General features: G+C 52.1%; 1 protein-coding gene across 4 annotated transcripts; it reads right to left on the bottom strand.

Moving 5' to 3' along the window:
* Window positions 1-257: 257 nt before the first annotated feature.
* Window positions 258-11,553, bottom strand: ACTL6B (actin like 6B). 4 transcript variants are annotated; one of them, XM_004705599.2, is made up of 14 exons: window positions 11,529-11,553; window positions 10,997-11,073; window positions 10,637-10,802; window positions 10,240-10,340; window positions 5,816-5,913; window positions 5,042-5,136; window positions 4,868-4,974; window positions 4,115-4,204; window positions 3,898-3,959; window positions 3,642-3,756; window positions 3,428-3,508; window positions 3,233-3,328; window positions 2,861-2,947; window positions 258-512 (listed from the first exon to the last, which is right to left on the bottom strand). In XM_004705599.2, exons 1-14 carry the CDS (start codon window positions 11,551-11,553, stop codon window positions 432-434), a joined length of 1,281 nt encoding a protein of 426 aa, XP_004705656.1. In that variant the 3' UTR covers window positions 258-431. The 4 variants fall into 4 exon arrangements, 3 of the variants coding, with proteins under 3 accessions (XP_004705656.1, XP_045141548.1, XP_045141555.1); XM_045285613.1 differs by lacking the exons at window positions 10,997-11,073; window positions 11,529-11,553 and having other exon boundaries at window positions 10,637-10,946; XR_006679643.1 differs by lacking the exons at window positions 10,997-11,073; window positions 11,529-11,553 and having other exon boundaries at window positions 431-512; window positions 2,861-2,964; window positions 10,637-10,951.
* Between the last annotated feature and the right edge of the window lie 4 nt (window positions 11,554-11,557).

The following is an 11,557-nucleotide window of genomic DNA, read 5'->3' on the forward strand; positions in this document are numbered from 1 at the left end:
CCCCGCCCACGCCCCCACGTCCTCTCTGCAGGAGCCCCCTCGCCTCCCGCCCCGCTCAGTTCTTCAGTGTCCGCCGAGTCCAGCTTCGCCCAGGCCTGGAGCCCCCTTGTAGCTCGAAGACACCGAGACCCCTGAGACCCCTGGTGCCATGCTGTGCCCCGGGTCCCCCGGGACTCCCGAATGGATTGTAGGTACGGCCCCTTTTCCCGTCCCCAAGACCCACCCCAAGGAAGCCAAACTTAAAAAAAAAATTTTTTTCTTAAAACATTTTTACTCCTTTCGATTCAGAAACGTCACAATCTAAGAGGACGCGGGGGAAGGGGTAGAGGAAGGGGTCTTGGGAGACCAGGGAGCTTGGATTTGCGCTGTGGATGGAGAATGAGCAGAGCCCGGTGGGGCTGGGGGCCGCTCTCAGGCCCTTTTCTCCGCCCTCAGGGGCACTTCCGCTCCACGCACTGCTTCCCGCCCTCCTCGTATTCCTGCTTGGAGATCCACATCTGCTGAAAAGTGCCCTGGGAGGTGGGGACAGCGGTCAGGGGACCTCAGAGGGAGGGAGGCCCACGCCTTTCCCCCAACGTACCTCCTGAGCTGCCTCCCGCATCCCCTGGTCCACTAATCGTAATCAGAAGGAGAAAATGCTCCGATTTTCCATCATTCATTCAACAAATATCAGTGCGCCTCTCTCCGATCGCCTTGGGCCAGAGACTCTTCCCACTCAACCCCAGCTGGTGTTTGAGCTTATAGCCCCAGACCAGCCGCCCCTGCACCTCCAACACCCACTGGGCTCATTCCTTCTCTTCCCCCTCCCCCTTCCCCGCCCTCACTGCCCTCCAGCCTCACAAACAGGGCAGCAAACCCCCTTCCTCCTCGGAAGAAAAATATCTTCTCATTCCGCTTGTCCTGAGCTACCCAACTGCTGGGTGGAGTTGGCTTCAATCTAGCTTCCCCACCCCCACCTCCACCCCCACAGAAGTTGGTCCCTTGAGAGTCTCCTGCACTAGACATCCCGGATGGTCCCATTTCTGATGGCTCTTCTGTCTCTGGGTGTGCCAGGCTTCTGCCCTGCTTTCTCTTCTCAACCCACAGAGCACACTTTCCCGGCTTCCATCCATCTCCTGGGCATCCCGTCATCTGTCGACACCTCTCCCGTGTCCACTCTCTCCCGTGCAGTCCCGATCTCCCTGTGTGGAGGTCCAGATCCACACCTCCCACCTCCCCTTGGGGATCTCCCAGTCAGCAAATCCACCACAAGGAAGTTCACCATGTCTCCCCAGGCCCCGCCCAAATCGGCTTCTTTTTGGGTCTCCCTCACTTCCCAGACCTGTGCTGCCCACCTGGTGGCACTAGGGACATGACACTATTAAACACTTGAGCGCAAAGCATGCGTCAGATTCTGAAGCCTGGGTACGGGAAAGAAGAGTGTAAGAGCTCTCATTCATAACTTCTGTGTTGATCACCCGTTGAAATAGTATTCTGGATGTCTTGAATGACTGTATTATTAAAACTTAATTTCACGGGTCTTTTTAAACATTTTTTTTTTACCAGTTTTTAAATATTGCTACTAGGAACAGTTCCATAGCCTCGATAATTCATAGTCCACCTCTGTTGGAGAGCAGCGCCCTTGCTGTGACTGTGAGTTGGCCCCTCTTGGACACCTCCCTTCACTCATCTGTCATGATCAAACAGCGCCCACCTTCTGTCCGGAGGACTGCCCGAGAAGCTCCCCGTTCCACCTGCTGACATCCACTCCGCAGCCCCACCCGAGACAGGGTGGGGATCATAGAGCCCTTGTCTTCCTTCCATCTGGCCACCTTCAATCCACTTTCCATTCCGCAGCCAGGAGAGCGTTCCACCCCAGGCCCGACACAACGCTCTGTCGCCTGTGGCCTTGCTTGAGTTCTCCTCATCACCTCCTCGTGATCTCCTTCCTCTCAGCCTCGGTATTCTCCCACACCACACGCTTCCTATCCCAGCTGGAGTGCCAGTTCTCCTTGAAGGCCCTTCCTGATCTACAAATGAAATGAGGTCCCTGCCCCACCCTGGCCCTCCCATGAAGAATCATCACCCTACCGGTTGGTAGTGACTTCCCATTCACTGGCCTCACCCTGAAGACTGCCCCTGCTCAGGAACGTGGACTGTTGGTCCACTGCCAGCATGCAGGGTGCTCTCAATCACCTTGTGGGACCAGGAGACTCCCAACCCTGAGCGGAGTGCCCACTTTCAGTCTCCTAACTCCTCACCCTCGCTTCTGTCTCCTTGGAGACTCCTCCTTTTAGGGGATGCCCCAAAGTCGGTGTTGTCCCCATCGGACATCTCGTGGCCCTACCTGCCAGATCCGGTTTGCACCTCTAGTCGTTCCCTGACTCTATTCCAGCAGCGGGTCTAGACTGATCTCACCACCCACTACCCCTAAACCAACCTTCCTGCCTCCTTCTTCTGTTTGCTCCTTGTCCTCCACCTCATCCTCACTGCCACCGCTCAACGACTCTAGAAAGTGCCTCCTCTCCAGGTCCCCTTGCCTCCAAGCTCACATCTCCATCCCCAAAGACTCATGCTTGTGACCATCACCCCTCACCCCACTCCCAAACTTCAGCCCCTCTCTCTTGCTAAGCAAGTACAGTGAGTGGCTCCCTCCGACAGACACACAAAGCCACCGCTCCCTTATCCCAACCAATCTCTCCAACGCCACCTCCCTCCGTTCTCTGTGTCCTGCCTGAGCATTCGTTCCTCGCTCTGTCCTTTTCTGGAAAACCAATGTCTGTTGAATGAATGAGCCGGGAGGCTGGTAAAGCAGTAGGGGCTGTCTGGGTCTGCCTTCCCTTGCCTTCATCCCCAGGCTAGGTCCCTCCTTCCCTCTCACCAGTGAGGCCAAGATGGAGCCCCCGATCCAGGGGCTGAACTTGCGTTCCATGGTGCTGTTACTGGCGATGAGCTTCAGGCGCATGCTCTGGGGGGAAAGAGGGGCTGGGGGAAGCAGACAGCTGGGTTCTAGGGAGGGACGGGCCTATGGAAGGGAAGGGTGGGAAACCACAGGAGCAAGGGGACTGCTCTGGTGACGGGACACCTGACATCTGAGCAGGGAGCAGGACTTAGTCCTGAAGGGGCACACCAGGATGGAAGTCTAGGCTCTTGGGTCAGGGGCGGGCTCCTACCGGTGGGGTCTAGGCTCTTGGGTCAGGGGTGGGCTCCTACCGGTGGGGTCTAGGCTCTTGGGTCAGGGGTGGGCTCCTACCGGTGGGGTCTTCTGGGAAAGTTCTCTATTCAGTCTGTCCGTGAAGCCCTGAAGCAATGTGTTCCCACCGGTGACAATGACACTCCCGTAGAGGCCCTGAGAGTACGGAGAAGGAATGAGCCGGAGGGAGCAGATCCTCCCCACCTCCCCTTGCCGCCTGGGCCCTTTGGAACCAGCCCTGGACTTGGGCCTCACCGGGCGAATGTCAATGTCGCACATGCCGATGCTGGTGGTCACCACATGACCCACGCCCAACATGGTGTTCCCTGACAGCCCCTGTGGAGGAAGGTGATCTATGCTTCGGGCCTTTGGCACCCTCCCCCTCCCCCCCAGCCCTCCACATACACACCCCTCTAGGACTTGAAGACTCCAGCCAGCTCCCACCCCAGTGCCTTCCACCCAACTAGACCTTGACGTTGGAAGGATCAAAGAGGCCCTCAGGGATGCGGAGCCGCTCAGCGCCATAGTCTGTGTTGTAGCCATTGGGCATCTCGTAATGCACTGTGGGCATCTGCGCGGCCACCCTGGCCAGAAAGGAGCAAAACTCTGTCTGGGGATCCCACAAAGGGCAAAAGGGGCAGCACCGGAGGCCCTACCACCCTCCCCACCCACCACCTCATCCCAGTGTGCCCTCTTTCCCACTCCCAGCTCTGGGCCCAACTCACTGCTCATCATAAGGAGAGTCAGAGACCTGCAGCACCGAGGCCTGGAAGTCCTGGATCACCTCCTGAGAACCCAGGGAGGTGGTAAGGGTGTGGCTCCTCTCCCAAACCTCACCCCCCCCACACACCTGCTGAGTGTCTGCCTCCTCCACCCATGGCAGGGAGCAGGGAGCCAGGCATGGCAGAGCAGTGGTATTGGGGACCCCCTCCAGGGCCTTACATTGCACATGTAGTTATGCCAGGACTTGGAAACCTGGGGTAGCTTCTCCTTCTTCTTCCAATTTGGGGGGGCACCCTCACGTACAGGTTCCTGTGGGGATGAACACACCCTATGAACACCTTTCTGAAGTCCACCTAGCCCACACCTGTCATTCCTAGCACTTGACCAAGTTTTGTACTCTGTGGTCCAGGAGAGAGAAAGTGGAGAGCCTGTCCCATCGTATGCCTATGCCATGCACACAAAGGGGTACTCTAACCCCACGGCCCTTGAGCTGACTCTAACCCACAATGATCCTGTGGGTCTGAACAGGACTTCCCCGGAGGGTTTCCAAGGATGTGAAGCATCACAGAAGCAGACTGCCTCATCTTTCTCCCACAGAGTGGGTGGTTTGAAACACCAGCTAATCTGAAAGGTTCTGGTCAAAGAAGAAATGGAGGCTCGGGGCGCTCACAATCACACACTAGGGGACATAGATCTTTAATGGCAGAGGAAGAACTTGGAGTTGGCTCTATGGACCCCGGAACCCATTGCTGTGGGCCTCCCATATCCTGTCACCAGCTGGCTCTGTGACCTTGTCCAAGCCCTTTAGCTTCCTTGATTCCTTGACTATAAAATAAGGAACCATTCAGGGTTCTTTGAGGACCTGGTTGGTCTCTGCTTTGGAAGTTGCTGGGTCAGTGGGTCAACGGGTCAACTGGAGTGAGGGTCCAGACCCCTGTGGTTGGAGCTCTGGGACTCCCCAAGATGCCCCACCTTGGCTGCGATCATGTAAGGCGGGATGATGTCAATGGCCATTTCCTGGAAGAGCTCCCGGCACTGCATGGAGATGAAGTCCCCTGCCAGGGGTGACTTGACAATGCCTGGAATGGGAGGAGGTGTCAGGGCCTGGGTCTTCCCGGGCAGCCCTGAGCCCCGCCGAGGCCCCACCTTGCTGGAGGACGTAGCCATCATGCACTGGAATGGCCGTGGTGTGGGTGGCCCCACTGTCCAGCACGAGACCCGTGGAGCGTCCATTTGCAAAGCTGACATGGGATGCGTCGGTCAAAGAGACAGTAGCAGGAAGCAAAGGGGTTGGGACCCAGGTCTGAGCTGGTCATTCTCTGCTCCCCTGAGGCCCAAGATCTATCCCTAGTCTACAGATGTCTCTTCCTGGTTAATGACCCATCTCCTCCAGGTAGCTTCCCTCTTTCTGAGTGACACCTTTCCCCCTCTACTCCTTCCTGCCGAGCTCCCAGCTTCTCTTTGTTCTTGGTCTCAGTCTTTGGGGTCTCCCTGAAGTTAGGATCTATATTTCCCCAATGTCCAAGCATAGGTTCCATGCAAGATACTGAATCCTTTTTTTTAAAAAAGTAAAGAAAAGAAAAAGCTTGCTGACAGTCATTTGGAGAGGAAATTCTTCTTTGTTGTGTATCTATCTCTCTCCTCCTTTCAGACATGGCTTCTGCTGTCTGCTTGGCCCAATTGTCTGCTTTTGTGGAGGTAAGGTATTCCATGGCTCCACCTGATGCAAACCAGAAATGGGGGTGAGCGGTGGGTTGCTAGTCTGGCTACCCCCAGGTACTTAATTAAGCTCAGGGCCTTCTGCATCCGTGGGACTGAGTGAGGTGTTTGCCTAACCGGTATACTGATCTTCAGAGACTCAGGCTCAACCTCCGTTCAGAGCATCGCACACCCCACCCTCGCCCTCCACCCATAGGATACGCGGTAAGTACTGCCGTCTTGCATAAGAAGAAGGCAGGAATGTTGTACTGCTCGAACATCAGCTCTGTCAGCTTCTCCCGCTTGGCCCGCGTGTTCCACTAAGGAGAAAGTGCAGGAGGGGAGGATTCAGAAAGGGAGAGGAATAGATCTATGTACACCCACACTCATGCATACACACTCAAATATATGCACACAGCTTGACCTGAAGGACAGAGTTCAGGCCCCGGACTGACATAGTCTGTTAAAAAGTGAGAACTATAAAGATTTCTCACAATCCAAATCCAACAGAGGGAAAGAAAGCCCAGATGCACAAATATCACACAGAAAGTTCTCAGCACAGCTCCTGTAGCACCTGGGTCTCTTGACTCTTGGCCCAAGGCTCTTTATTATAGAATGTACATTTCAGGCTGCTCCCAGTCTCCAGTTCACTCCTCTTCCCCATTCTAATTATCTTGGGGGAAAGAGCAATGAGGAGGAGGTCATCTGCATAAAACGGCGAGCTGAATACAGACGTAGCTTTATTCCCTCCCAAGATCCCATCAAAATTAGAGCAAGGGGGCAATTTTATAAGACACGAACCCAATGTCTCAAATGACCAACAAGCACATGAAAAGATGCCTAGCATCCTTAGTCATTAAGGAAATGCAAGCCAAAAACACAGTGGGACAGCACTCAGTCTCACTAGGATGGTGATGATGGTAATTTTTGAAGCAAAATGAAAAGTCACAAGTATTGGTAAGGATGGGGAGAAATTGGGACATTGTTAAATTGCTGATGGGAAGGTGAAATGGTTCAGCCACTGTAGCAAAGTGTGGGGTCTCTCAACAAGCTAAACATGGAATTATATGACCCGGCCAATTCCACTCCTGGGTATATACCCAGAAAACTGGAAACAGATACAGAAAGAAACCCTTATACATAAGTGTTCATAGAAGTACCATTTGCAATCAATAAAATATTTATCAATGGATGAATAGGTAAATAAATGATGACATATACATAGAATGGGATATTTTTTCGGTCATAAAAAGACATGAAGAACTGATACATGCTATACCACGGATGGTTTGAAAACATTGTACTAAGCGAAATAAGTCAGACACGAAAGACAACATATTATACGATCCATTTATATGAACATTCCATAGTGGCAGAAAGCATATTGGTGGTTACCAGAATTGAGGGGAGGGAAAGTAAGGAGTCATTGCTTAGCAGGAACTGAGTTTTTGTTAAAGATAATGGAAAAAATAGTAGTGTTGGTTGGACAGCATTAGTAATCTGACTAAGTTATACTAAGTTGTATGTGTAAAAATGCTGAAATGACAAATGTTTTGTTATATCTATGCCTATATTTACCACAGTGAGACAAGTACCCAAATAAATAAATAACATGAAGGAAATGAAAAAGAGCTCTTGGAAATCAAAACTTTAAGAGCAAAAAATGAAAAACTCAATAGACAAGTTGGAAGATAAAGTCAAGAGAAAGTTCTGTAAATCAGAGCATAAAGATAAGGAGATGCCCATAGAGACCCTATAGGACAGAGTAGAACTGCCCCCTAGGGTTTCCAACACTGTAAGTCTTTTTGGAAGCAGAATGCTGTGGGGCAGCTGGTGGCCTTGAACCCATGACCTTTGGGTTAGCAGCTGAGTACTGTAACTACTGCATCACCAGGTCTCCTTTCTCTCACTGCCACTGGGCCAGTTATGACTCATAGCAATCCTATAAGACAAGGTGGACCAGCCCTTTGAATTTCTGAGGCTATACATCTTTATTTAAAATAAACAAAACAAAAAAACATTAAAAAAATAAACAAAACAAAAACCCTGACTCACTGCCATCGAGTCTATTCTGACTCAGAGCAACCCTATACAACAGGGTAGAACTGCCCCTGTGAGTTTCTGAGACTAGCTTTTTATGGGAGTAGAAAGCCTCCTTTTTCTCTCTCAGGGTGGCTAGTGGATTAAAACTGCTGACCTTGTAGTTAGCAGCCCAACATGTAATTCACTATGCTATTGGGTCTTCTAAACCAAAAACAAAACAAAACTCACTGACACTGAGTTGATTCTGACTAACAGCAACCCTGTAAGACAGTAGAACTGTCCCTGTAGGTTTCTGAGACGATAAGTCGTTATGGAAATAGGAATCCTCATCTTTCTCCCACGAGTGGCTGGTGGTTTTAAACTGCTGACCTTGTGATTAGAAGTCCAACTCATGCCCACCATGGTTCACTTAGGTCAACTTTAGAGTGTACTAGCCAAGCATCAGGAGTCCCAAAAGAGAGAATAGAGGAAACTGAAAGAAATATATTGTCAACTAAATATTTTTACATTTTCTTTGAACCAAAAGACACAGTTTCCAGACTGAAGGGACATAATGAGTGCCTAAGGTAATAGATGAAACTAGATCGCTATCAATACATATCACGGTGAAATTATAAAACATTGAGAACAAAGTGAAGATTCTATAAATTCCATAAAGAAAACACAGTGGCATATCAACAGATCAGGAATCAAGGGCTTCAGCTTTCTCAAGAGCAACAATCGATGCTGAAAGACAATAGAGAACAGGCTTCATGATTCTGAAGAAAAACGATTTTCCATTGAGAGTTTTATACCTAGCTAAGCTATCGATCCAAGGTGAAGCATGTAAGGTATCAAAAAAAAAATTGCTTCCCATGATCTTTCTAACAAGTTATTGTGTGCCATGGAAACAAGGCTGTAAACCAAGAGAGAGACTCACGCGAGATAGGAAACAGGACCTGTAACATGGGGGGAGGCAAAAGGGCTGCTCGAAAGGATGGTGAAGGAAGATGCCAGGAGGGCAACTCTGTTGCAGGTGTAAGGAAAGCAGTCAGTGGGATCCTGGAGAGCTGTCTGCCAGAGATGAAACGCATAGAATACCTAATGAAATTAATATCTTGAAAGAACTCCCACTATCATGACACGAATTCTACCTTGCAAGTCTGGCTAGACCAGAGGATGTACACTGGTACAGATAGGAACTGGAAACACAGGGAATCCAGGGTGGATGATCCCTTCAGGACCAGTGGTGTGAGTGGCGATACTGGGAGGGTAGAAGGAGGGTGGGTTGGAAAGATGGAACTGATTACAAGGATCTATATGCAACCTCCTCCCTGGGGGATGGACAACAGAAAAGTGGGTGAAGGGAGACGTCGGACAGGGCAAGATATGACAAAATAACAATTTATAAATTATCAGGGGCTCATGAGGGAGGGGGGAGCAGGGAAGGAGGGGAAAAATGAGGACCTGATGCTGGGGGCATAAGTGGAGAGGAAATGTTTTGAGAATGATGAGGGCAATGAATGTACAAATGCGCATTACACAATTGATGTATGTATGGATTGTGATAAGAGTTGTATGAGCCCCTAATAAAATGATTTAAAATAAAAAAGAGAGAACTCAGAAATCACTGCTGAATAATTTAGGGTCAAATCAGTAATAAGTCTATGGGAAACCATGGAAAACAACACTCAAAACAATTTGTAGCCCTAAGGAAAACAAAAAGTTGTCCAGGAAAGATAAAGGGCTCACAATGTCTTTCCTGTCCCCATCCTGATTATCACACAGAATGATAAAAGTGTAAACACCGAATATTGATGTGAAAAAGCAACAACTAAAATACAACTACACAAGCAGGTACGGAGCGAGAAGTGTGTGTGGTGTAGGTTGGGGGAGGAAATCTCATAGATAGGGTCTAAAGCAACAACAACAAAATGCAGCCATTTTAGCATGATATTTAGAGATATGGAAGGAAATAGACAAAGACTTCGAAAAATGAGATATAGGCTGTGGCTTTGGGAAAATGCTGGGGGCAGGGGAAGGGCAGGAGCAACACCCCACCACCACCACTTAGTAGTATCCTTTATAGAAAGGACCCTGGTGGTGTCGGGGTTATGTATTGGGCATAACCACATGTCAGCATAGGGAACCCATCAGCCGCTCTGCCAGAGGAAGATGAGACTTTCTATTCCAATAAACAGTTACAGTCTCAGAAACTCACAGGGGAAGTTCTACTCTGTACTATAAGGTCGCTATGAGTCCGCATCGACTGGATGGCAGTGAGTTTGTTTTTCTGGTTTGGAACATCCTTTATAAATCAAATACGGTCGTTTGGTGTGCCTATATGGTTGACATAATTGTCTTAAGTCAAAAGTTCAAAGCAGGACCTCTCAGGCAAGGGAAAGGGAAGCGGATGGGCTGGCTGTGGGAAGGGCAGGCGAAGAGGAGGCAGTGGAGATGAAGGCAGGGAGGAAGGCAAGTGGTTGAAGAGCTATAAGACTGGAAGGACAGTCTGAAAAGGGAGGGGGTGTCCTGACTGATGGGGCCAGTGGAGGTGAGAGGTGCATGGTGGGAAGGAAGGGCCTGGGTCCCAGAGCTGGACTCTGGACAGAGGAGGCACTTACCGGTGCCTCCGACATGAGCACAGGGTGCAGGTTTGGCTCAGACTTGACGTGTTTGCTGTAGGTGTGATCCAGGATAGCGCGGAAGCACTCCCAGTCCTCGACTGGGGCCAGGAGATCAGCAAGGAGAGACCAGGAGGGCAAGCATGTGTCAGAGGACCGCAAGGAAAGGGGCAGGAAAAGAAGGGGGAGGGAGACCAGCTCCAGCAGGGCAGGCCCTCTCCCAAGAACCTGGTGTCCCAGGGGCTGGGAACCAGGCAGCGAAGGGACAACTGCAGCGAAGGGGTTCCGGGAACTTGGGCGACTGTTAAGGAGCACTCCGTGGGTCTGGGTGTGGTGTCCGGGGCTGTGGGGAGTCAGGCTGGGGTCTGTGTCAGGAGGCAGCGGTGGGGCCCCTTACTCATGCCATTCTTGAGGGGTGACATGACCTCCGCTCCATCCCGAGGCACGTGCAGGGCGTTGGTGTCTATATGGAAGACCTTCCCTTTCTTCTCTTTCTCCCCCTCCAGCTCCAGCCCGCCCCCCTCCTCCGCGGCCAGCAGCCCCACCGTGGTGGGAAAGTCAGCCTGAGGGGGTATAGAATGGGCAGGGCCAAGGGTCACCCACTTGCAGGGGGCGTCCAGTCGCACAGCGAGGCCCTCCACCTCAGCCTGCAGTGCACTGGCTTTCTCCCACATACATCGGAGAGTCCCGGGTCACCGGCCAGCCTGGAGGGGAGTCCGGGTGCCCTAGGGATTGGGGAAGCGGCGGGAAGACTCACCTTTGGACAGTCCTCTCCAGCGTAGCCAGCTCGGACTGAGAAGGAGCCGATGTCAAAGACCAGCGCCCCCACCTCATCTGTGAGAGGAGACGGGCGGGCGTGTGAGGGGTGTCCCCAAATTGTCTCCCCTGCACCCCTCCAGGAGGAAGGCAGGGCACGGTCGCAGGCTGGCCACCTTCAGCGCCCCCCCCCCGGGGGTGGGGCAGGGTGCTGAGCGTGGGCCAAGTCCGTCAGAATCCCATCAGGCCATTTGTCCATTGCGGTTAAGGAAGGGGCTGGGAGTACTCCAGGCGATGGGTCCAGCGGTAGAGTTTGCCCCCCACCCTCCACCGCGAGAGGAGAGCGACGAGGCATCCCGTTGGGGAGGGCTAAAGGTAGGGGCCGCTCAGCATCCGAGCCCTGGCCCGGGCCCGCTCCGGATCGAGTTGACAGGCCCCGGGGTGTCTGGAGCGTGGGGCGCGCGGGTTCGGGCCTCGGGGCTGCGGGTGAGGCTGTACCGGCCTGGGGCTCCCCGGGGCGGAGGTCGGCTCACCTCCGCCGTAGACGCCCCCGCTCATAGTG

The sequence above is a fragment of the Echinops telfairi genome, unplaced genomic scaffold (assembly GCF_000313985.2).
Source record: "Echinops telfairi isolate 266 unplaced genomic scaffold, ASM31398v2 ScPeMD7_5;HRSCAF=22, whole genome shotgun sequence".
In the NCBI taxonomy this organism is placed as follows: domain Eukaryota; kingdom Metazoa; phylum Chordata; class Mammalia; order Afrosoricida; family Tenrecidae; genus Echinops; species Echinops telfairi.

Bases quoted from the DNA above. Each gene is read 5' to 3' on its own strand.
- ACTL6B (XM_045285613.1), bottom strand. From the start codon at position 10,913: ATGTGGGAGAAAGCCAGTGCACTGCAGGCTGAGGTGGAGGGCCTCGCT. The intron at 5,137-5,815 runs GTATCCTATGGG...ATCCCATGTCAG, and splicing joins AAGACGGCAGTACTTACCGC to CTTTGCAAATGGACGCTCCA. The intron at 3,960-4,114 runs GTAAGGCCCTGG...CTGGGTTCTCAG, and splicing joins GGCATAACTACATGTGCAAT to GAGGTGATCCAGGACTTCCA.